The 26,526-nt window shown below is 34.1% G+C and overlaps 2 protein-coding genes across 14 annotated transcripts in view; one reads left to right on the plus strand and one right to left on the minus strand.

Moving 5' to 3' along the window:
* LOC108736193 (probable serine/threonine-protein kinase MARK-A) overlaps positions 1-23,701 on the plus strand; it is a 395,028-nt gene extending 371,327 nt beyond the window's left edge. For 6 of the 13 annotated variants that reach the window (XM_025981385.1, XM_025981388.1, XM_025981387.1 and 3 more), the window contains 7 exons: positions 16,262-16,450; positions 18,506-18,818; positions 18,904-19,802; positions 20,928-21,068; positions 21,117-21,292; positions 23,336-23,439; positions 23,491-23,701. In XM_025981385.1, the coding sequence (XP_025837170.1) occupies positions 16,262-16,450; positions 18,506-18,818; positions 18,904-19,802; positions 20,928-21,068; positions 21,117-21,292; positions 23,336-23,439; positions 23,491-23,538 (1,870 nt within the window). In that variant the 3' untranslated portion in view covers positions 23,539-23,701. Of the gene's footprint in view, positions 1-16,110; positions 16,195-16,261; positions 16,451-18,505; positions 18,819-18,903; positions 19,803-20,927; positions 21,069-21,116; positions 21,293-22,151; positions 23,308-23,335; positions 23,440-23,490 lie in introns of those variants that run through there. The other 7 variants (XM_018468537.1, XM_018468530.1, XM_018468532.1 and 4 more) reach the window with 7 other exon arrangements.
* An 848-nt stretch (positions 23,702-24,549) lies between these two features.
* On the minus strand, positions 24,550-26,304 carry LOC108736192 (nucleoporin SEH1). The gene is made up of 6 exons (XM_018468528.2): positions 26,105-26,304; positions 25,873-26,029; positions 25,527-25,788; positions 25,230-25,463; positions 25,012-25,169; positions 24,550-24,918 (listed from the first exon to the last, which is right to left on the minus strand). The coding sequence occupies exons 1-6, from the start codon at positions 26,213-26,215 to the stop codon at positions 24,746-24,748; spliced, it is 1,095 nt and encodes a 364-aa protein (XP_018324030.1). The 5' UTR covers positions 26,216-26,304; the 3' UTR covers positions 24,550-24,745.
* Positions 26,305-26,526: the final 222 nt, after the last annotated feature.

Here is a 26,526-nt window from a genome sequence, read left to right on the forward strand (position 1 = left end):
GAGGTATTTTTAACCAACACCATCGAAAAGAGCATCGTTAAAAACATAGAAACACTGGTTATCGAATATTTTTTCGTCGCACTCATTACGTGGCAAGGGTTCAAATGGAAATGTGTTCTCTGAGCATTTATGGGTTAATGTGACGTGGTATAAACCATATGAATATCGTTTTCTATTACTTTTAAGACAATTACGACAAATATTAACAATTTAAGAAAAAAACTTTTCAAAAAAAAATTTCGCAGACCTGTGTTATCTGACGCTGGGATATATTTATTAAAGTCTTGCAAAATGATACACAGCTTTGTTTGGTTATAGCGAACAAATTATCCTTCAAAGCGATTGGTAATCTATATACTTATAATATAAGATTTCTAATTGCTATCTTTTGATTCGATATCAATCAGATGAATTGCCTTTATTCATTATTAATTCGTTTTAAAGATATAAAAATCGTGCGTAATATGTACCTATACTGAAAAAAGGAATTTACGGTAGGAGCTTTAGAAATTTAAATCGTTATTGCTACATCGCTTTTTTTACAGTGATTTGTCTGATTGACAGAAATCATTGATTCTATTGGAAATATTAAGCCTCTTAATAAGTATAGAAGAAATCGGATGACAGCGAGATTAATTTTTTTGCGTTCGAATGATGTTTCGTATAAATAAAGTGAAACATTTTCACGGAACTTTGCTCCAATGCGATATTTGAACAAAATAGAGATTGAACTGAGTCGAGAAATAGCAGAAGATTTTCATTTCCTCTTCAATCACATTTTGCATCGTTGAAAACACGACGGAAAACAGAGATAACTACTCGATCCTTTTAACTTAAAACGTAAAATGCTTACTAAGCAGGATTTTTGATAATGTCAGCAAAATATCTCCGACGAAAAGATTCCTTTTGTAAAATTAACCGATTATGCATCATCTTATTAAACGGGTCATAAATGTTTTTCGAATAAATTGCAAATAATATTTCGAAATACTAAAAAAGAATTTCACAAATGTAGTGAACTCTGATGAACCCTCAGTGAAAAACAAAATTTATTCTCAAAAAACGAATTTATTAAATTTTTAAAAATTCGTATTAATTATTTTATAAAAATCTGGCTTGTCTTCGTAGAGAATATAGTTTGAACAAACATTAAAGCTATTATTGTACGTTCTCTGGGGCTGAGTTAAGAATCGAACGTGAGAGATAAACTGAACATATGAAACAATAAAACTTCACTAACGTCTTAGTTTCTTTTACCCCTATTATTTTTGGCATACTTAATGGCCTATAAACAGAAAATATTTCACTTAAAATTTGTTAACGTATGTACCCTACATAATGTATCTTGTCAACAGTGTGAATTTGTTGAGGAACTTTTGAAAATCATTCGGGGAATTTTATTGTGGACCGCGAATTTTATTATTCCTTTATATTTTTATGAAGCTTTAAAGCGAAAAGCTCTGTTGTAAGAAAGAGCTACAGGTTATCGACTTGGGAAGTGGAAATCGCACTAGCCGCACACGATAGAACTTCGTAATAAGTTCACTACGAAGTTAGTTACCTCATGAATCTCTTAAGCAATCGAACGTCAACTAGCGAGAGTTACGAGGGTGGATTGATAAGTTTCCGGCCTAACCAAGAGATGACGCCACTAGGCCTACCTTGAGGTGACATTCTATAGTACCATCCTTGGATAGCTTGTAGCTATAGTTTCAGCCCGATCTCCTTGCTAGTGTAGGTTTGACAGCACGCTGAACAAGACGCCTCTGTGGTTTTCGTAAAAATGGAAAAGCAGGAAAATCGTGCTGTCATCAAATACTTTTATTTGAAGGGGTTAACGCCGAAGGAAATTAAAAAAGAGATGGACTCAACACTGGGGACATCCTCCCCGTCATATTCAACCGTTAAGCAGTGGGTTTCCGAGTTTAAAAAGGGTCGTGTGAGCACCTCTGATGGGCCTCGCTCAGGACGCCCCGTTGAGGTCACAACTCCAGATATGATCGAAAAAATTCATCAAATAGTGCTGGGAGACCGCAGATTGAAAGTGCGTGAGATAGCTGAGACCTGTAAGATGTCATATGAACGTGTGCAACATATTTTGCACCAACATTTGCATATGGAAAAGCTCTGTGCAAGATGGGTGCCGCGTTTGCTAACAGTCGACCAAAAATTGATTCGAAAAAACATTTCTACCGCAAATTTGTCATTGTATAAGCGTAATCCAAGCGAATTTTTGCGTCGATTCGTAACCGTTGACGAAACGTGGGTCCACCACTACACTCCTGAAACCAAAGAACAGTCTAAACAGTGGATTGGACCAGGGGAACCAACTCCAAAGAAGGCAAAAACAATTTTTTCGGCGAACAAGGTTATGGCTACTGTTTTTTGGGATGCAAGAGGTATTATATACATTGATTACCTTGCAAAGGGTAATACTATCACTGGTCAATACTACGCAGACTTATTGCAACGTTTGAGCCACGAGGTGAAAATTAAACGACCTCATCTGGCGAAGAAAAAAATCTTGTTTCATCACGATAACGCACCAGCGCACACGTCAATCGTTGCGACGGCTAAAATCAACGATCTAAAGTTTGAATTGATGCCGCACCCTCCTTACTCTCCAGACCTAGCCCCGAGTGACTATTTTCTGTTCCCTAATCTCAAAAAATGGCTTGGCGGTAAGAGATTTGCGGACAATGAAGAAGTAATCGAAGCTGTAAATGGTTATTTTGAGGAGCTTGACGAATCAGTCTATAGAGATGGCATTAATAGACTGGAACACCGCTATGAGAAATGTATCAGCCTTGGAGGAGATTATGTTGAGAAATAAAAAAAAAAAATTTTTAAAAACCTTGTTTTTCTTGGTCAGGCCGGAAACTTATCAATCCACCCTCGTAAAAGAGGCTTTTACCGCTTCTTCCCGATTACTTCTTTACGACTTTTGCGTCAAAACAACTTCTCGATAGTACAGAGATCACTATTTCCCGTTTCAACGAAAAACTCTTGGAATTTAAAAATGCTTTAGGTGAGCTAGACTAAAAGAAAGTACCTCATCGTACTAAGTGATAGTGTAACGAAATTTTTATCTTTTTAATCCACTTTATAGAATGAATACAATTTTTATCTTACATCTTTAACGATGGAATTCAATTAAACAGAACTAAAAATAAAACTTAACCTGAAACTTTTCTATGTAGGCGAGACTCAGAAAAACAAACAAAAAACACTAATGTTAAAGATTATTGAAATCGAATAGAAATGTAAGATTAATTTAAAAAATATCGATTCTGCTTCAATTTTGTGGATTGCCTTACCTAAAATGAGATATTCCAAACTAATAAGTGGGTAAATAGCCGTTTATATTTTTCCGAAGGACTAAGGGAGCATTCTGGTTTTACCTGCTGATAAGAAATAGGAGAAGGGTTAAATTTTATCTATTTTTGAAGGGGAAACTTACAAATACATAATTATGTTTAAGAATGCATTGATTCATTATCACATAGTTGAAAATAATGTGGAAATTCTCAATCCCAATTATTCTATTCATTTTCATTTCCAGAAGATGGTGCCGCTTACGGATAATCAGCGTTTCATAGGAGCCCTTTTAGATTTAATCTGCCCTTTCATTTATAAACCCGTTTGTAGGTATGCCACAGCCCGCTGACAATTTCTCAGTTAAATGCCTATCTAATATGAACATAGACTGATAACCCAAAAAAAAAATTAATTATGTCTTTCATTGCGGACCTTCTTATAAAAGAAAATTATGATCAATATTCTGCAGAAAAAAAATTATGAAAAGCTTAGAAATACATGACTGTTTTTGTCTCCCCCTGTCATTACCAAATGCGTCTATCTTTGAAAAAAATCTTTAAAATAAGTGCCTTCAATTACAACTTCTTTTAAGCTATTCCTTAAAACATAAACAAATTCCAATATTAAAAAGCGGTATTGACAAAACAGTATTGTTTGAAAATAAATAAAAGTAAAACAAAAATATTGGTATGCAAGGAAAGAAAGAAAGAAATTAGAAGAAGTGACTGATTTTAGCTATCTAGGAAGTTAGATAAATCAGGACGGAAGTAGTAAGGATATAAAGCAGAGGATAGCGCAGGGTCGAGTCGCCTTCAATAAAAAAGTCACTTCTGTACTCGCGAACGATTAATTTAGAAATTCAAAAAAGATTGTTAAAGATGTATGTTCGGAGCGCGGAGCTGTACGGGTGTGAAACATGGACGATGGGCGCGGCGCAAAAGAAAAGATTAGAAGGGTTCGAAATATGGTGTTACAGGCGAATGATGAGGATACCGTGAATAAAGAAGGTTATAAATCAAAAAGTATTAGAAAGAATAGGAGAACAGAGGACTCTATGGAAGTAAATATGGGTTGTTCTAGTTTTTGGGAAATGCGAAGATTAGCTCAGGATAGAAATGAGTGGAGGTGCGTGTCCAACCAGTCTTAGAACTGACGACCATATGATGATGATGATGAATATTACAAAGGGTCATCATATCATAAGACCAATATGTTTGACGAAACCAATGTTAATCTGTAGGTACTACTACGTTAGAATATATGTAGACGTTGGTAGTTAAAAAAGTGATGGGATGATTTTATCTGCCCGGAATTTTTGTCCTCGATGCTTATTCAGGATGTAATCAGCGAAACGTAAGTAATGGTAATGTTAACCATAACTGACAAGCAAAAGTAAAGTATGTCTCGCACACAGACATTCGGTTCGATCTGTCCGATATTGGAGCCATTTTTATAAGTCACAGTAATAGATTTCAGCTCTGGTAGAATGAAGTTGAATTATTCACTACGCATAGACCAAGCTCTGCCTATTTATCTTTCTCTGTGTTCGTTTTTTCTAATCCCACTACATCATTCAACGAACAGGCTTTTAGCGCTTCTCCCTTTCCTCTTCCGAAATTGATTGCTATTGCAATATTTTTCGAAATATAACCTCGAAAATTATGAGTTCCCATTAAATTTTTATATTCAACAACACTGTGAAAAATCACACACGTTTTTCTCGTGTATGTACATAAGTTCAGTTGCCTAGTTAGACCTTTTTGGTAAAAATTGAAAGTATGAGTTGGCATTTTGGAAAATGAGGTATTACAGCAACAAAGTGAAAATGTAGTGTGAAGTATCATTTAAAAAGACCAACTATAAACCATGAGAAACCTATAAATTCGCTCAAAAACATGAGGAAAACGTATTCCTTTTTTTCCCTGAAAAAAAAAACAGATTTTTTATAAAAACTTAAAGATTTTTAGGAAACAATGTATATGTTTGTATATTTTAGGGTAGATATATTACCAATTAATGATTCTAAGTATTAGGTCTAAACATTTATGTGGAGATTGTTAGTATTATTTAGTTTCAGAAATAATCTTAAACTAATCTAATCTTTAACATTTAATAAATAATCATTATAGAATTAGAGATAGGTTGGTAGGACACATTCTCGGACATGAATGTTTAGTCAGAGACGTATTAGAAACAGAAACAGGAGTTAAGAGGAGTAGAGGTAGACCTAGATTAGATTACTATTCGCAGGTGGTTAAGCATGTGGGATGTTCTAGTTTTAGACCGAGCGGCATGGCCTAGAGGTTTAGACCATTGCTTAGAATTCGGGAGGACGCCGGTTCGATTCCGGGTCCGTCGCCTTGGTCCAAGTTTTTCTGTGGTTTTCTTGGATCACTTAGGTAAATGCTGGGGCAGTAATATTCCACAGATAATCTTTCATTATTTTCTGTCTTCATTTCGTCCGTTTCCACGATTCCTGAAAAGTTTTAGTTTTCTAGTTTTAGGAAAATGCGAAGATCAGGATGGGAAAGAGTGGAGGTGCGTGTCCAACCAATCTTAGGACTGACGACCTTATGGTGATGATGATTAACTCATGCTAAAATAAAATGAGCATATTCAATGTCCTTTAAATTCACAATTACGAAACTTAGGTACTTTTTTATGTTTATCCTTAAAATATCTTTTAAAAGGATTCTACCTCAAATTCGTCTAACATAATGAAAAGACAGGCACCGTGTATTCTATTTTTAAAGTATAATCACTGCCGTACATGTAAAATTTTTAAATTTGTTGTAATTAATGAGGCATTGAAGCGAATATTTAATAGTCCAAAAGGAAAATCAAAACTTCCCCTTTTCTGTGGCCCATAATAACGGTTGTTGGTTTTTATTTGACCTAAAATATAAATTTCAATATAGAAGTTGGCGAAAATTGTTGGTAGTAAAAATAAACATCTATATAAATAAAGAAAACATCTTAGGCCCCATCCACGTTATTAATGCGGTGCTTAGGGCTCTTGAATAGTCGTAAAAAGGAGTGTTTTATATACATAAAAACCTCCGGAAAGCGGAGATAAAAAGACCGGAAGAGTAGAACCGAAAGGACGAAACGAATTGCCAATCTGACTTCTGCAGAACGAGGTCATTTGTTGCATGAATACCGTCCGTAATTTTGTGTCTTCCTAAATTATCTCTCTAAAAGGAACAAAAGTTAGACGTTTGATTCAAGAGGCTGCAGCATACATCTCTTTTATCCTTTTTACGGGGAACTTTTCACTTAATAAATTCATCCGATTTAGCGGAGTGATTAAAAATATTTAAGAAATATTGATTAACATTAGATAAAACATGACTTTGTTTGGTTTGACAAATTTATTATTTTATAAAACCCTGGCGCATACGTGTTTCGGCTGTTATTCCATTCCAAGAGCTACCTGTGTTAAAACCTCAACTCCTCAATTTTGAATATTGTTTATCGTGTCTGTTTTCCTAATTAAGGCCTAATCAGTTCGTCACGAAATACGTTTCCGAAATAGAACCGAAAAGTGCATTAACAATTTCATTGAAATACACTATATTGCTATAAATTTTCGAAAGAAAACGAATGTTTTTACGTTATTTCATCGGAACCAAGCGTGATTTGATTAGAACGACCTAAAACGTTGCAGAAAGTGGTCAAATTTCTACTTCTCGCGAAGACCACTTACCTTAACACGAGGCAAAGCTTTCTCTGTGAAAAATGATGAGATTCCTATATTTTCTTGAGATTTAAGATGTACTTTCACTTCCTGTGTGATTTAATACAGTTTTGTGCATATGCGAAAAAATCTTTGTGTTATTGTCCAATAAATGCTTTAACACTAACATCTGGTAGACACTTTCTTTTTTCCTATTTTGAAACATTTCTAGCTTGGTATTATTTTCACACGACAATTTTGATGTATATTCACCATCATCATTATCCTGTTCGTCTTCCAGGAGTAAATCCGCAATATGAAGACTCATATTTTTTATTATTATCAGCATGTACAACGAAGTTGAAAGTAATATTTATTTAAGAACCAAGACAAAATTTTTCGGGCCATAGTACTTTTTCTTTCATCATCATCATAAGGTCGTCAGTCCTAAGACTGGTTGGACACGTACCTCCACTTTTTCCTATCCTGAGTTAATCTTCGCATTTCCTTTAAACTAGAATATCCCACATCCTCAACTATTTGCGAACAGTAATCTAGTCTAGGTCTACCTCTACCCCCTTCTTCCTTTTCTGCCTCTAATATGTCTCTGACTAGACCTTCGTGCCTGAGAAGGTATCCTACTAACCTATCTCGCCTGTTTCTTAATGACTTCTATCGAGTCCTCTGTTCTCCTTTGTAATAACTCTTCATTTCTAACCTTCTCTATCCACGTTATCCTCATCATTCGCCTGTAACACCACATTTCGAACGCTTCTAACCTTTTCTTTTCCGCCGCTCCCACTGTCCATGTTTCGCACCCCTACAGCGCCAGGCTCCAAACATACCGCTTTAACAATCTTTTTCGAATTTCTAAATTAACCGTTCGCGAGCATAGAAGTGACTTCTTTTTATTGAAAGCGACTCGACCCTGACTATTGACTTATCTGACTTCCTAGATACCTAAAATCGGCTATTTCTTCTAATTTTTCGTCTCCTATCTTTATATTCGCTCTTTCCTTATTTCTTTCTTTAAATATTACTAATTAAGGATAATTTAGAATTGCTTCATTTTATCGTATGGTTAGTTTACAACGAAATCAAGAGAAGGACTACGCTATTCTTAATTTTGCACTGAAGCACTAAATTTTTGTGAACAGTATTAACCAACAAACCCTGTAATACTACCGACTATCTTGCTCTTTTTTCTCATATAATTGCGTACTTTGTTTCGGACTGCGACTTTATTCTTTATTTAGTTTCTAACTGGACGAGCGGTTGAGCTTTCCATTATCAACAGGCCATTTTGAAAGAAGTTGCAGAAAGCCAGCGAACAATATAAAGCATTTGAACGGAGAGTCAAGGCCGCTCAGTTTCACGGCTCTTCTGAATGAATCGCTGAGCTTGCAACACAAAACACTGTAAGCTCAGATATCACAGTCTCATTCCGCTGCTTTATGTCGGTTTCTGCTGTCGTACATTTAAACTCCAACAACTGAGCTCAAATTAAAACTGGAAAATAGTTAAACCGTATTTTCATCTGAACGTTAACGGGCCTAACAGAAGACTACAAAAACCGCTCTTTTAGACTCTGTGTTCAGTCTTCCGAGTTAGAAAATAAAACCAGATAACAAAATAATAATAACAATTTATTTAAACAACTTGAGGAACTAAAGAATTGCACCTTGAAGAGAGAGAGAGATTCGTATCGAATTGTATAAATTATGAAAGAAGAAGTCTTGAAAAAAATACGAAGGAGGAGCTAATGGTTGGTGGATGAAAGTAGGGTACCAATAGGGTAGTAATAAGATTGGAAATTTCCAAAGATAAGAATTAGAATGTAGTCCCAAATCACCGAAGAAAGCCCATCCTAAAATTGTAATTAGGAAAGGATGCTAACTACGGACGGCATGCGATTAGTACGCGAAGCTGAAATAAAATGTTGATTGGAATTACTGGAATGTACAAGTAATACAAGTTATTGATAGAGAGAATTGAATACAAAAGAATTTGAATAGACTGTTCGAAATATTTACACAGAGAATAATAGAAAGACAGATTCAAAATAATTCAAGTAGAAATATTTACAAAAGGGTGCAATATGATATTTAGCTAAATATGTTTTTAAATTAAATATATAGTAACGTTGTTCGCCACACTCTAATCTAGATTTTTAAGTGGGGCATCTGACGTTATTGCAGAAATGAATAGAGGGGTGTCGCTGAGTGGTGTTTCAGTGGTACATTCGTCGACTCCATGACCAAGGGCGTCAGTAATGATGATTTATTTATTACGGTTAATATTTGACACATTTTGATTCTAATAAGAAAATAAAATGGTTTTTCCAATAGCTATAGCACTCGAAATAAAACAATCATATTTTCAATTATAAATATCGAAATTGTATCAAAATGAATATGATATTCGAATTTGGCAAGTTGAAGAAAAAATTTTCAGTATTGGTCAATTTTGGCTTCCCCTGACTAAAAATTAGTCATAAAATGAAAAAGAGTCTTATTTAAAAACTACTTAGACATACCCCCTCTTTTCATTTCTAAGATGTTCCATCTCGAAGGACAAACTTGCATTACCTAAAGGACAGTCCAGAAATTAATTTAATTCAACAAGTTTATTATATAGTTTGTCTTTGCTTGTAACTCAAATTGTAGCTATCTGTCTCCTCGGCTAACAGATCTTTCTGGAATTAGCTGTCCATAAAAACATTCAATTAAAAGATAGAACTGCGCCTTAGGCCTTTCTTGGATGTCCACAATGTTGTGGTTTAATCGGAATTTCTAATTAAATTCACTAATGTTTTGTCAGAGACATTAGATAGAATGGTAGTGGTTGTAGCTAAATGCCCACATACGAAATCGTTTGACAAAGGAATTACATTAGGTATTAGTAGGTACAAGGAGTTACATTAAGGAAAAGTTTCCCTAATTGACATATGTCAAGTACTATGTCGATCGATAACGATAATTTCAGGATTGAGCTACAGTCTTGCCAATAAACTCTTATATTTTAATTTCTTTTTTTGTCATAAGCGTGTATGCGACAATATTTTTGGTCTGACAATCACTTACCTAAAGGGAACGTAAAACACATACGTTGTTCCAAATTCGTCGTGGGTACATTCGGGAAAAATGTTCAGCCTCGTTTGTTAAATCCTTTAGCCGATATGCGCGTAAGGGCAAAGTTGTAAAATTTAATCGAGTGAAACTGTTTAGCTGATAAATTCTTGCTTCCGTTCCTCTGCAGAGTTCAGTGTTTTGAACCAAGATCAATATGAAAGGACTATCCATGTGTGTATGTGTGTGTGGTGTAGGTAATACGTATGTGTACGAGCCGGGTCAGTCTGTCCCTGTCCATTTTCCCGCTTGGTCGTTGGTCAAGTGGTTGAGATAGCATGAGGACCAACCAAGTCGTCTTGTTCGCGTCGTCAGCAGGGATAGATAGATCGAGCAGGCTTTGACCGTTTTTCGCCGAGCGATGAGACGGTCGCAGGATACGCTAAATAGCCGTTCGGAGGCCACTAAGGCCCTTATCTGCAGCTTTATCCAGCTAAGGGATTTCGGGACTCACAGTAATGAACAAGGAAAGGAGAGAAGGGCAACGGTAGTTGTAGTGATAGATGTTTTGTCAGGATTATGAAAGGCATCAAATGTAGTTACCGGACTGAGGAGGATTAAGGCAGCTTTCTGAATATTATTGTCGGTTTTCATTATATACCTGTGTAAACGCAAAAGCGAATTAAATTAGAGATCGAATGAAGTTTGCAAACTTTTGTATATTTATAAGTGAAAGGACACATTAAGAACATATAAAGATACTAAAGATAATTCTCAAAGTGTTTAAAAAAATCGCCGTTTATGACAATTGTCGCCTTTTAAGAGAATGTCTTAAAGACGTTTCACGTAAGTCCCGTTGTACAATACTGTGGCTAATTTGACTTGTAGTTAAAATAAGTGAGATGCTGTTCTAGAAAAATTTTACCCCTTGTTTTAAGGTTTTTAAACACAATACACGTGTAGTAAAAAAATATCTTCAGCACACAAGTATGTGATATATTGGTTGACTATTAGTGTTGATTTTACCGGAAATATATGAAATCTAGGAATTGTATACATTTCCTAGGAATTGTATGATATTCCCATAATGACTAGGAAATGTATATAACTAATGTTTTCTGTGAATAAAATGAATAAAACACGTTAGTAAACTGAAAATCAGATGCGATCGCCTGATGTATATGCATTAGTGACGTTATTGTATGGTTATTAGGTAGATTTATGACAGACTGGAGTTTCCCTAATGCCCCTGCCCGCCGAAGGCGGCCTGATATGTTGGAATAATGTCTTCGAAAGGTATGCTTCATTAGGATCTCCGCCCTCAACATATATATATATGAAAATGATCGGCTTTATCACCTCTACAACATACTAAAAAATTAATGATCATTGTATTTGCTGGCAGGCAGGAGCATTAAAGAAACTTTAGTCTGTCATAAATCTCCGTAACCAAAGAATGACGTCACCAATGGATATAGATACATCTCCAAACAGCCTGCCATATTATTGCCTATTTAGTATTACCTGTAATGCATTTCCGATTGTAATTTAGGAAATGTATACATTTCTTAGGAAATCAGTCTCATATAATTTAGTTTGCCCATTTCCGGGCGGTTTTAGAAATTATATACATTTCCTAGGAATTGTATACAATGACGGATTTCATACATTTTCGGTAACATCGATAGTGCGGTAGTAAGGGCTCTCTTCTTGTATTTTTCTCATAAACTAACCTCATTAACCTTGAGGATTATACATATATTGTACAAGTATAAAGACAAACGTTATCGATAATGTATACGCCCTATACAAATATCTTATCTACCTCAATGCTACTGTGATTCTCTTTTACGTTTCCTAAGTAAACTAAACACTCGGATATTTCATTTCCACGAAATTTTGGGCTTCCAGTCTGCCACAAAAGCTTTTTCAAGCATATCTGTTGAAGGCATACGATAATGTATGACACTCCACCGCTAAAGGAAGCATACGTCGAAGTTTGAAAGGTTTCTATTTTCGTTAACAGCTTTTCAGTTTCGAAATCAAAACAAACTTTCTTTCCGGTGTTTTCGCAAAGTATGTCGTATTCTTGTTAAGAATTCAAAGTGAAACTTCAACGAATTGTCCTCAACACAATCCAATATGAAATCGAACTCGGCGAATCGTATAAATGTACAACTTTGCATTATAATACGCCCTACTGGTTTAACCTCGGCATACATTTAGAAAGAATTATTCACTTTTAGACATAGTCATTGGGATTTGGATTTATCTTCAGGCAAAATAGAATAGAATAAATAAAAAACATTCGGCTAAAGGCACGTCAGACATACATTAATTTAGAGTTACACTAGCGACCCGCCCCAGCTTCGCACGGGTGTAATATGCTGATGCTAAATATATTTTTTTTAGATTATTCTCGAGGAGGAAAAATCTTCAAAAGACACCCCCTCAACATACTAAATATACTACAGAATGTCTTTATATACAACATTCACAGTTTTTTTGTCATTAGACAATACAAACCGGCCTCCCGGCCGGTACCGCCGCAACCGCTATGTCCCTGCATTTTAAATCTGTAATATCTTCGAAAATATTCATTTAAATTACATGCTGTAAAGGGCCATATTGATCTATATTAAATGCACAATGTATTTAAGGTACTTAATTGGATAAGAATTAATGCTGTGTTGCTTACAATCGCTTCGTAAATAAGTCATTATTTCTCATAAAAAGTAAAGGATAAAAAATGGTTATTGTGGGTTATCCCTAAGAGATAGACATATACCATCCCGGACTTTTTTGTAGACCTTTTTAAGATGTACAATACTGAACTACATTTTTTTGATCTATCTCGTAGGGTTGAGCCAGCGTTTGCAATGTAAGCGCAAAAAATGTGTTTATTTACGACATCACATTAGAAACCTCTAAAATTATCAGTGTTTCCTTAGTATATTATACATGTATTATACATATAAACCTTCCTCTTGAATCATTCTATCTTTAAAAAAAAAACCGCATCAAAATCCGTTGAGCAGTTTTAAAGATTTAAGCATACATAGGCACAGACAGCGGGAAAGCGACTTTGTTTTATACTATGTAGTGATATACACCTATTATGATTCAGTTCCTTATATATTCATGTACATACATGTAGAAATCGGGATCGCTTAAATGATTCCATGTTCTTGGGGAAAAAATTACATAGGACATACTAGTCATCACTTGCAATGAAGAATACAACAGCATAAGAATGCGAAAACTTAATTTATATGAAACACTTATTGTTTCACTTAACTATAACTTTGACGTGTACATATGTTTTTTATGGCCTTTAAAGTAACTGAAAGAAACTAACTATCAGGAAATGGTAAGCGTATTCCCTTCTACGTCAGAGTTTGAAAGTAACACATCTTCAAATAAAAATAAACGAAATAAACGAACCTTATGGTACAGATGATAAGTGGTTTGAGTGGATTTGCTTCAGTTACTTTAATTTTGTACTTAATTTCGAAATTTTAATGCCTGACAGTGTCGCTTTTCTTTTGTTGTGTAGCTCTCTTATTAGGGAACGAACATGCCCTTAAGAAGATTTCTATTGTTCATAAAAATAATTTGTTCTAGGTGCATTACTATTTTTACGAAATGAACAATATGTATCAATGTCAACTATGAAAATACAATTCAATAAAAACATTCACATTTCTCATCTGTATAATTTTCTGCAACATTAGTAACATGAGTCTGGCTTTTCATTCTCCGAGAGTTAATGGCGTCGCATTATTAAACATAGAGTGGTGAAAACTGTCTTCGAAATAAATACGTACATATGTTCGCTTAATGAAGCCGAAGACGAGTTTTTGCCGGTTTTTTGGGCATCGCGTTGCTCAATGCAACAAAATAACTAATTGAATGGAAAAAAGTGTGATTGCAATAAATTACGGAGAAGTGCAGATATTAACGGACCAAGTGCACATATGCCACCGGGAGAGGGAACGGATCGCCATCGCCAGTGACCGCACACTGATAGATGGCCTCGGGCAGATTTTACAGGATTTTATTTATTGCTCATTTCGCTGGGCTGCGCTGCACATACCGACACAGACACCATCCCCGAACTACTACACTCGGGCTCGTGATGAATGTTTAGCCGTGTATTAGCCTGTCACTGCACAGAGCACGGCTTTATTGGCACATTCGACCAGTGTTAGCGGATTTAAAAGTAGTTTTATTGCTTTTCATTCTCCTCGTCCGTATACGATCAATGCGACACAACACCTTTACAGGGTGTTCATATGCATTCAATAAACAATAAACCACTACCAAAGCTATTAGGTAAATTTATAGAACCCACAAGAAAAAACTAATTACGAGCAAAATCAGACGTATCGTTAGTTTCGTAATCTAATCCAATGGTTAAGGGTTAAACCAGCGGTGGGGAATTTTTTTACCATTAAAGGTAACATTTAAACTAGGCAGTATACTAAAGGAGGCCTCATAGGTTGATGAACCTGTAAAGGTGAAATTATAGCTTTTGTATGGTTTTATCCAGGGCCCGACCTAAAGGGAGGGGGCAGCCAGAAAATTTTTGGGCGCCAGGCGGTTCCCTAGACAAAAATTTTCAGTCTCTCAGAGTCTTTCAGCGTCTCTCACAGTGTTTCACAGTTTGTCAGTTATTGCCTAGGTGTTTTTATGGATCTCTCACAGTCTCTGTATGACAGACTCGAACGATAAAATTGTTAATTCAGAGATTCGAGTCTCTCATAGAGAGACTGAATGAATAAAACTGAAAAATTGAGAGACTCGAGTCTCTCGTAGAAAGACTGGGATCTCTGAAATATGTTGAACTTAGANTCGTTCAGACTAAGCTAAACAGTTTTTTTGACAGTCTTTCTCAGCGACACCAGAGACTCGATGAGAGACGGAGACTCGAGTCTCGCTTTCAGAGACTCTGAGAGACTGAACATTTGCACGGAGAAAAAGCCTTTACAGTGCTCAGTAATGCGACAAAAAAGTATTTTTTAAGTTTTTTTTTCTTAAATTACTATTATATCTAGAAGCTGTAAATTATTAGACGGGCCAATGAATTTTAGAGTGCTGTCTTATAATTTTTCCTGATGTTGTCTTCTAATAAGCTTCAATTCAATTTTCCCACCATGTGAGTACTCATGTGTTCCGATCACGTCGGGGTCACGATTGTAATAATTTAATGACTAGCGTTAATTGTAGTTCTGATTAAAAGCGGTTTTATAATAATGTTGGACACATTCTTGCATCTGTGATAAATTTTGACAGCATCCGAAGGTTGACACTATTGCAGCATCCAAATAAGAGTGAGCCTTGTGTTAGACTAATTTATTGAATTATTTACATCGTATTTATACTAAATTTATTTATATTGGTATTATGGTACTAGATATTTCAACATTGTACGTTTGTGTATATAAATGTTTATGATCTAGTTAGTCGCACCGTGTCGCGATTTACTAAGTCGGTACAAATGAACCACATTAATTGTTACACTTTTCAATTGTTTTTTGATATATCGAATGTATCCATAAAGCAACCAAGCAGGAAGAAAATAGGAAAGAAAAAACCAACTCGTTTAAGCACCCGAAATGTAAAGATTTTTCATAATTTTTGAGAATGCACAGAATGTCGTGGCAATTTTACGTTTTTGAACCGGCAACCCTTTTCGTTTCGTTTATGTATCAAGAATTCTCCACCTACATTGACGACAGTAGTAATTTCCGATAGTTTGCATGTAGGTAATTAATATTTTTTTGGGGAATAGCCTATTATCCTATAGCGCGATATTTTAGGGGATTCCCCAACTTGATTCGCTTGTCGATGTAAGCAAAAATTCAGGTATTATTTTTTCATTAGTTTAACTTTCACATTCTTGGAAACTCCTACTAATAATGTTTTGTGCTGGTACCCACCGGGCAATTGCAATTACTAACCCCCATTATCATTAAGTATGTCGTCGTTTAATTATTGACCAATTTCCGTTTCATTCAAATCAGTTTTTTTTATGAAAACGTTAAAAAGTGGAATGGAGTATTTTCACTATCTAAAAATAAATTTCGAACATCGAAAAGTTGGTCGTGTGGATCCCAACTTCCTAACCAGGTGGGCGACCCATCAGAAAGAGGGTAAAGAAAAATACGCGAATTACAAAGGATTTCATTTGTTACAGGGACTTAAAGATGGAGAACGTGATGCTAAATTCCCTTCAGACGCAGATAAAGATCGTGGACTTCGGTCTGAGCAACGTATTCAGTCCAGATAACCCCCTACGCACGCACTGTGGTTCCCCAGAGTATGCCGCACCGGAACTATTCGTTGCCGGTAAATCTTACGGACCGGAAGTGGACCTTTGGAGCTTGTAAGTCCGCACACCCAAAGTTATAACCGTCTCTTAGCTCTTTCGAAATTTATTTTTGCGGGCGTGGCCGACCTCGCCAATGTCCGTCTCATACCGGCCAAGTTTAATACGAAAAGATAAAAAGTTATTCATCCGCGTGGAAATCTTACGAAAGGAAAATCGCTTTCCAATCGTAATACGTATACATAGCATACACCCCTGTCCATTCTATAAACCTTTAAGGGCGTTCACGTCAGACTTTTTTGTTTCCAAAAACGTACCTATATTGATATCGAAGGTATGACACATGAATATGTTCACTTTGTTTAATTTTTAGTTACTTATCGCACGACAGACAATAATTTAATATATTACATGAGATTCTTACTTATGTTGTACGAATTATGACTGCTACGTTGTTTAGTATCAAACAAAAATAAAGCAATTTTAGCATTTTCAACAAACACATTTAATTGAAATTCATCAATTCATGTTAGTAAAGAACATAAGTTGTCGGTTAGTAATTTATTAGTTCTCATCAACACGCCATAGATGCCAATAGCAGTAGGTGGCAGTATATTGCTCATAGTTTAATATTAATCTCATATCGAAAAAGTAGAAGTCATCTTCGTCTTATTTATAATATCTGGCTGCAATTATTCCTAGTTATTTTATTATTTATGTATTACCTCCCACAGGAGGTACTTATTGTGCTACAATTGTTAAAAATTAACAAAATTCGAAATTGATTTTAATTTTATCGTTAATGAAGTTTCTATTTCCAACTTAAAGAAGTACTTGTGCCGCTAATGAGAAATGAATAATTAAAGGAAACAGTTTATTTTATCTATTTCAAGAAATACATAGTCGTTTTAACATAAACCCGTCAATTGAAGCAAGTAAGGTAAATTTTTAAACTCCGCCGTTTTATAGCGTTCGTTTAGATCGTTTGTTAAAGTCAATTTATTAATAATGACTGAAAGTGCTTGCTTTAAAATTTTATTACTTACGGACTAGCAACAGCCAGTTTGCACGAAACTTCGCATGCCATTCATTCTTTCAGCAATAGATTAAGGGCAAAAAAAAACTTGGCCATTATCAAAGTATCTCTCTTCTGTATATTCTCCTTTTTTATACTTTGCCTCTGCTGTGCGAAACCTTTTTAAGCTTATTTATTCGAAAAGTTTACAAAAAATAAACACATAAAATACCCTAGGATAACCTAATAATACACACCAAAAATTTTTTATAATTAAATTAAATAAGCGTTGTTTTTCTAATTTGCACAACGGAAGGCATGAAATTGTTCCAGCTGTACAATAAATTCTAGGTATTTAGGTATATTTTCCCTGATTGAAATTTTATGTAAAAAAGATTTTACAATGTACAGTGGAATTCGATTATTATGACTCCGCTTATATTGACCAATCGCTTAATATGAATTCAATGCAGTTAAGTTTGGTTTTCATATTAAATTCTCTATAAGAAAGATTGCATATAATGACTCCGTTTAAAATAACCTTATTTATTATGACTGATTCTCAAGAAATCATATCCGGCTGTAGTGACCCAAATGATTAATAATAACATTTTTGCTCATTTTTCTAACCCTTGTATTGATATTACATTTCATGTTCTTTTTCTTTTTCTGTTAATAAGTATAAAGAATTTGTAGTTTTTCGCTCTATTAAACTAAATAACTAACCAAAATAGAAAGTTATTTATTTTCTAAGACTGCTTTGCACGACGCCCGCTTAGTATGACGTGTTAGTCATTTCCCTTCGATGTCATTATAAGCGGATTCTACTGTAAATAAATGTGTGTTCGCAACTGCCCTGACGGGAAGTCCGGGTTCAGTTCCCATCCAATACAACACCTTTTCATACTTTTTTACCTGCTTTAACGATAACATAGGTACTTTCATTTCACTACATTCCCTTCCGAAAATGTAAATAATAAATTTCTACATTACGTCTGTTCACGTAATAATCTATAAGCTTGAATGACAACAAGATACATTTTGATTCATTTTACATTTGGACAACTTGATTCCGAAAACGTTTTAATAATTTTTAGAGGTGTGATTTTATACGGCATGGTAGTTGGACAGCTGCCGTTTCTAAGTAATCGCGACGAACAAGTAACTTCGCAGGACCGTAGAAAAAAGTTATTAGAACAAATCAACAAGGGCTTATCAACGCCGCAGAAAAAGGCGCTGACCTCGTTCTCGCCAGAGTTCAAAGGAATGATGGGCAAGTTATTGGTCGCCGATTCGTCTAAACGTCTAACGATTATAGAACTCACAAATCACCCGTGGGCTACCGACAAGGGACGCAAACTAATTAAACTGAATCCCGGGAAAAAGGTCGACGATAGGGTACGAAACGTAGTAAGTTTAACGAAAGACAGAAAAAAAGCAAACAAATAAGAAACGTAACGTCACTACCACCCTACATCCATTTCCACGTTTTCAGATTGTTAAACAATTGTCGTCTCTACTCAAACTTGACACCATGACAATCAAGTACAGCCTTTCGACGGAACCCCTCGGCAATATTGCTGGAATGTACAATCTCCTTTCGACTAAACATCGACAAATGTACGGCAATAATGACGGCATAATGCAGGTAACGTCTCATCACATCCCTTGTTATGTAACTCCGAGGTATGGAGCAGGCGACTCATCGCGAAGCGAATCTCCGAACAACAAGGCGTCGAATTACTTGAATAACGCGCTAGCAAAGAAACGAGAAACAGTACAGTCGGCTCAAATGCCAAAAGCTACGTTGTCGAAAACATCTACAACTACTACAAAGAGACCCGCATCTACTAATTCTCCTGAAAAGAAATCCTCATCGAATACAAGAAAACTGGTCGTTAAAAAATCACTACTGTCCGAAATAACTCCGAAAAAATCAAGTGTGGCAACCACTGCACAAAAACCAAACGCAAAAAACATCGAAGTTTTACATCCACGAAGTGCACAACAACCTAAAATACACCAAACTACACCGACTAATAATAACAACAATTATAACAACAATGCTACAGTAAAAGATAGCAAATCACGCAGAGCTTCGTCCTCTAGTAGTTCCAATCCTTGTTCTGTAAATTCGAACTCGTCCAAAACAACTTTAATTGAAACCGACCATAATAAAATTTACATAACCAGATCAAGAAGACCAATGCTTACAAATAATACGCATAACATGAACTACTCGAAATACAATAATTGTACCGCAGATCATTCGGAAAATACGCTGAATGTCACTCAGAAAAATATTGAAAGAAGTCATAATGATTATCAAGTCGTTCACAAGGCGCAAATGCATAAAGAAAATAGAAATCATTATCAAACTTTACAAGACGGAAAGTATGTAATTTCATGCTTGTAGAGCAACTTGCAGTTTTTAATTATTTTGCCTCTATTCCATATGAGTAAAAAAGTCAGACGCCTTAGCACTACTAACTGAAATTGACGTTCGAACACTGCTAAGAAATTAATCCAAAATATGTATTTATACCCTGAGATTAAAAGTATTTCGGTTAGTTTGTTTTGTTATAACAATTAAACACCGGTGGTAAATATCACAAAAAAGAACAAAGGAATAACTGAAAGTATGGATTTGAAAATTTAAAATAATTACCTACATCGTCATACTTTTAAAGATTCTGTTTATAGTTGCTCAAAAATATTTTCTTTTGGATGTTTTAGTAAGCGGAGTTTATAGTTTAATTATTATGTTAGGATTTAGGTAAAAACATACCTATAGGAAACTATACCCCCTTATTTCAAAAAACTGTATAAGTTTATAAAGAAAAGGATATTAAAAAAACTTTTTTTATTCAGTTGAATTAAAATTTTTATTTCGTTATTAAGATCTCTTTTTTGCAAAAAAATCATGACATAACTGTTTTTTAACACAATTTATGATAACTTACGTAGATATATGTATTTCCTATTTTCTTTTTCAATATTGAAATCAAAATCATTTTCTTTTTTCTTCTTCCGTGACGGTTTTAGATAGGTATTGGAATTAAATGCACTATTTAAGCTAAAATAGCATAAAAAATAGATTTCAATCTTGAGTGTGTTACGCTATTTTATAGTTTTTTTTCACACAGTGAGAATTAAGAATTTTCGAAATTGCAATAATAGTTATATTTTTAACTAAAGCTGAAACTAACATTTCGGTGTGAAAACACTCAACTGTAACGTTGATGCAAAGTGCAAATTAAAAGTTGAGTTAGTCAGTCGGCTGTGGTGCCTATTCTGTGTATTTGTTAACCGGAAAATTATTGTGACTTTATACTTTTTTTGTCACTATATCCGTTTCACCCAGGACGACCAAAAGTCACACTATTTCAACAATATATTAAGTGCGTCTTACTTATTTGCTCATTTTTACTACGTCCTTTAAACAAAATCGCAAACAATTTCCTTAAATGTATTAGTTGAATTATTTAAAATTTTCCTTATTTTAAATTTTTGCAACAGTGATTACCAGAGAATTCATAGTGCAAACGTTACGAAGGATAATAAATGTAACTTGGACCCAAATCAAAAATACTTTAGGCCCCTCACTGGACCCCCGCTTAAGTTCGTAAGTCCTCAAGATCGTACGGTTAAAAGAAGAAGGTATGTCTAAAGGTTAAAACGTTTGTCTGATATTCGAATGATATTTAGTTTGTTACCAGTTATGAAAACTCAGAGTACTCCAACGAAAGGTGTAACAACTATTACGTCTGCTCTGATAAATCAAAGAAATACCGCACTAACTATGTCCAAGGCGTCGACAGCTACTATAAAGAAACTAAATCTGGCAAGGGGAGACGTACCGGGCGGAACCATTAAAACAGCAGGTATTAACAGTGTTACTTTGTTGTAAACCAATAGCGTCTAATGGCATCAAAAATAAGTACACAGTTACAAAAATCGAGAAAAGCTAACAGATAAACACATAAAGTGTGTATAACTATATGAATATTTCGAGCTAAGCGTAGATGTAATAAGTATTCTCAAAGTCCCAGAGCAAAAAAAAAAAATGTACAGGTGCAGTAGACTGGTCGACCCGCCGCGATCTCTTCCCTGTTAAAGTCATTACAACGGCTACTTAGCATTAGAAAAGAAAGCGTTCGAAGCAAATGCGATAATGTTGTATACCTTTTTAGGTACTCTCTAAAACAAAAAGAAAATATAATAAACATATTGTGAGAGAAATAAATCTTGATACTATTCAGAAAATAAGTAAAGAAACTTTTCATCTAATTCTCTTGAATGGTCGCCACCGATTTAAAATAATTGTCCCGTAATAAATTTTTCGTTATTAACATTCTCGATTAGTAAAAATAAACATGAGCTTTCAAAGACGTATCTTCTATACATATAAATAAAACGATGTAAAAGTGCGTTGATGTACACGCATTATACAAAAACTACTGGATAGATTTTGATCAAATCTTTTAGTTTCATTCCTTGATTTTTATCTCTATACGATGTGTATGTTTTTGAAACATAAAGTTTTATTCATCCACTTCATTAAAATACATGGGTAGGTGGGACAATTTTATTTAGACTCAGAATTTTAAGAGATAAAAATAGGAACAAAATTAGCAGCTCTTATTTTTTCATTCTTCTTCGAAGCTATGAATGCCACAAATACTTATATCGCTCTATCGTTGCAGCAATATTTACTTTAGATTATTAAGTGTAAAATTTTAGGAGCATGATATTTTTGGCATATTTTCGATGGTAGATCAAGAGAAAAATCGCCAATGTTGAATGTTGAAATAACAATCTGAGGAAAACATAAAAGAATTAGAGCTTGTAAATATAAGAGTGCGTAAGAAATCTATACATTGTTATTTAAAAGTATTTTATTATTCATATAGAACTTATTTATATCCTCTTAAATATTTTGTAGCCTTTTACGTAATAAATAAATATTCGGAGAGCGCAGCGATACACTTCCTACAACAGCGCAAAAGCTACTGACTCATCTCTTGATCATTATTAACCTAATGCAATTTTGAAATCTGATTGGCTTTCGAGAATGACAGCTGTCGTCAGCCAATCAAAAGCAGATAAATAACTAGGTCAAGTAGTAGCAGGGATTTCCTCAGGAATGCGGTTTTCCGAGAAATAAAAACAAACTGGTAATCGGTAGCGCCGGGTTCATTGAACCCCACAGTGGCGCTAAATTAAATAATACTCTGAATTTTAAAATGCAAATATTTCGAAAACGGCTTAACCGATTTTGATACAGCTTGAACTGTTCTTCAAATAATTTTACACAGAAATTAATGCTGATTGCTAACAGTTAAAATAAAACATAATTAAAAATTGGCATCAGTATTTTTTGTAATAATCTGAATTTTATTCCAAATTCGCTAATATTCTTCCGACCACAGCTTTGCGCGTTATGAAATTCTTTGAAAGCTCATAAATTTTAGTTAGCTTCATCTGCTCATTAGAAAGGTTATCACAATTAATTGCGTCATTCTGCCACACATATCTTAAACTCAAAATCATTATGCGTTCTGTTTATATTTCTAGAGTTATATTTGAAAACTTATCACACGAAAGAAAAGCTAAGATTTTTTTTTGTCATCATATTTTTAGTACAGTTTAGTAATTACAATCCATTAAGAAACATGAAAAAGTTTTTAAATAAAGGATTCTAGAGTTCCCATTTATTTAAAAAATACAAAGTTCTTAAAGACAAGGTAAAAGTGACACTTACTATTTATCTACAGATTCTGGCGGTTTAAAAGATTACCATTAAATTAAAATAACTTTATTTGCACGGTTGATATTTTAGTAAAAATATCAAAATAAACCAGTATGGTTTTAATTAGTATGTTGATTATTATTACACAAAATTTATGACATCATATTTTTGGCAGCTAATTTTAAATCACCAAACGTCCTTAAAAACTTCTTGAACGAACCAATAGCAAGATCTATTGCAGGGTACGTTGTGAACAATATTCCCGAGAAATTGCAATATGTAAGTAAGGTGTTTACCCTGAAATAATTCACTAACGTTTTTCAATTTTAGCTGAAGCTGATACAGGGTCAGCCTGGTGAAAATGTTTTAAAAAAATGACCTGTGGTGCCGAACTTTTAGAATACATAACGCAATATCGTAGTCATTGAAAATAAAAACTTATGAATTAGTTAGTGATAACTTGAGAAATTTGATATTGGTCAAAACCTTGAAACTGATTGTCAGTAAATATAAATAAACACATGTAAAGCAATTTAGAGAATAACTGTTTTTTCATGTTTTACAATATTTAGATTCCCCTATACATTAAAATAGTGATACAAAATAAGTGAGGATTTTATATAAATTTTTTCATGTATTTACCAAAAGTTTTAATTTCAAAAATTTATATTTTTAATTATAGTGAAACCGTTCTAAATTTATTATATTTANTTTTTTTTTATTTTACTTCTAATGAATAAGCACGTGATAGACGCTGGAGAAGCTGGTAGTTTCGGTTGTCTAAAGAGTGTCTTGCGTGTTCAAATTTTATGTGTAACTGAAAGTTTGCTTCTTACCTATTGAAGTTTTCGCTGAATTAAAATTACCACAGTGAATGCTCAGCTCACATAAGGACACTTCAAAAATTATTTATGAACCTAAAAGCGGTTTAATGATTTTCAAAAAGAACAGCAAGCTTCAACGCTATTACGACTTTGTTTTTTGCTGTTTTACTGCTCTTTTTTCTAATATTCATGATATTACTTAAATTAATTTACTGAATTCTATTCACTCCTTGTCAGTAAAGTAAAGGGGAGGAGTTTCTACTTCTGCCTCATCATAAAGTAATCGGCAGCTGCGCATATTTGCATTTACATTCTTGCTCTGTATCAAAGTTACTCTTTTTTAAATATTTTTTGACTGTTTCTTCAATACTAGGGACTTAAAAATTAAAAAAAAAAATAGTATTGCAAAATAACAATAATTTGTTTGTAGAATGTTAATTGTCTTTACTAATAACACAATAATGATAAATTTTCTAATTATTTTTTTTATGTATAAATAGCAATCATTCAATAAAAACCAAAGATGGGCTCTTTAAAAAAATAAAAGATTATTTTTTTTTAAGACAATTGTCCTTTAGGATTTTATTAGCCATATTTTAACATACAGATTCAGATACCTAAAACTAATAATTTTAATTATAAAATGTGCCTAACATAAACAAGAAGGCAATTTATTAATTTATTGTTTTACTTAAACGCTGCAACCTACAATCATTCATACCAAAGAAGGAAATTAACTAACAATAAATAAGAAGTCTTAATTAATGCCACGGAACCTCGCGAGATGATGAAATGGTACCAAGTTTGTAATATCTCGCTGTCTGTGAAACTGGAGCCCCTGTAGACGATGCCATAGATTTTTGATTTTCATTTGATAAATTTGAACCATCACCTTTTAGCACAGCAATTGGCTTCCAAGTATTGATGTAGTTCACTGAAAACAAGAAGTGAAAGAAAAAATCCCCAACGTTAATATTACATAAAAAGTTAAATGGATCTTTCTGAAAAAAAAAAACTGAACACTCACTTTTGAACATTCTGACACAACCATCATCACCACTTGATGCCAAAATAGTTCCAGTAATATTCCAGCAAACTCTCCAAACAGTACTGGCATGATCTTCAAATTGAGCTGCAGTTTGAACACTCAGTTTTGTTAAGCCGCTTTGGATACTGGCTTGATCACTAAAAATATAATATTGAAAATTAAAAATTAATAATATTACAAAAAAAATGTTTGCTTACTGAATCGGTGTCAAACTTATAATTCGAACATCTTTGGTTGCAACTGCCAATAAGTGAAAACTTCTACCCAAATTTGGTGAAAATGATATGTCATGAACTGCATCAGTTATTGTGTTTATTGTTTCAATTTTTGTCCATCTTCTGATATTTTCACTGTATTCAAATATGAAAACCTTCCCACCATTAGCAGGATTGCTATCATCACTTCCTACTGCAAGCATTTGAGGAAGGGACCTGCAAAAACAACAAATTATCAATTTTTTAATGCCAGAACAATGACTTTTACATTTTGCTTACTTTGATAGGCTCGGATTCCAACTTAAACAACTACAGGAAAGTTTACATTGAACTTCATGCTGTAAAGTCCATTGGCTAAGATTCATGACATCTGGAGCTTCATAAATTCGAATTATACCATCTATTGAACATGTTGCTAACTGCAATCCTTGAGTTTTGGGGCCAAACTTGACATCAGTTACTGAAGTTCTTGAGTCCACTAAGTTAGTTCTTCTTACCCAATGTCTGCTGCCTCTTTCTCCTGGACCAGGAGTTTCTCCAACTATGATAAGCAAAGCAAACAAAGCTGTATATATTGTATGCTTTGATTACTTATTTTGCGTGACAAACTAAATGAAATAATTACCTATTTCTTCCCAAACAGCTGCAGTGCGATCAAATGAACAGGTTGCTAGAACTTGTCCAAATTCAGGATGAGCCCATGTCACCTTCCATACAGATCCACTGTGAGCTTTCCAACTTGAAGTGAGAATCCATCGTCCTTCATGATTTTGGTCCCATACCTTAAAAAACCTTATTAATAATATTTACTTAAAAAAGTGTGTTGTTTAAGAAATGAAAATATTGGACTTTCTTACTTTAACGTACTGGTCACTTGAGCATGTTGCCATTCGCTGCCCATAAAAATCATAAGCAACATCGTGTATTAAATCTTTGTGTTCTGCATTTATTTCTTCTGCTTCAAACATGATTACAGGGACGTAAGAAATAATATATTAAAACAAACTGTTGACAATAACAACTTCTAACCTCACCGGCCAAAATTTTGAAGGTTATGAATGAAGTAAATAAATTGTCTATAGTGAATAAAGTACCATTGTTTGTAGGCCAAATTACTTATCATATTCAAGTTGCAACTGCAAGTTAATTGATTCGTATTATAATAATGGTAGCTAAGTGTACGAATTTTTGTTGTGTATCAATTCATACTTTTATTCTTAAAATTTAGAATACGTAAGTATAATAATAATTAATTATACATAAATAATCCGGCTGATTC

This window comes from Agrilus planipennis, unplaced genomic scaffold (genome assembly GCF_000699045.2).
Source record: "Agrilus planipennis isolate EAB-ADULT unplaced genomic scaffold, Apla_2.0 scaffold100, whole genome shotgun sequence".
NCBI lineage: Eukaryota > Metazoa > Arthropoda > Insecta > Coleoptera > Buprestidae > Agrilus > Agrilus planipennis.

Bases quoted from the DNA above. Each gene is read 5' to 3' on its own strand.
- LOC108736192 (XM_018468528.2), bottom strand. From the start codon at position 26,215: ATGTTTGAAGCAGAAGAAATAAATGCAGAACACAAAGATTTAATACAC. The intron at 26,030-26,104 runs GTAAGAAAGTCC...AGGTTTTTTAAG, and splicing joins CAAGTGACCAGTACGTTAAA to GTATGGGACCAAAATCATGA. The intron at 25,789-25,872 runs GTAATTATTTCA...TGCTTATCATAG, and splicing joins AGCTGTTTGGGAAGAAATAG to TTGGAGAAACTCCTGGTCCA.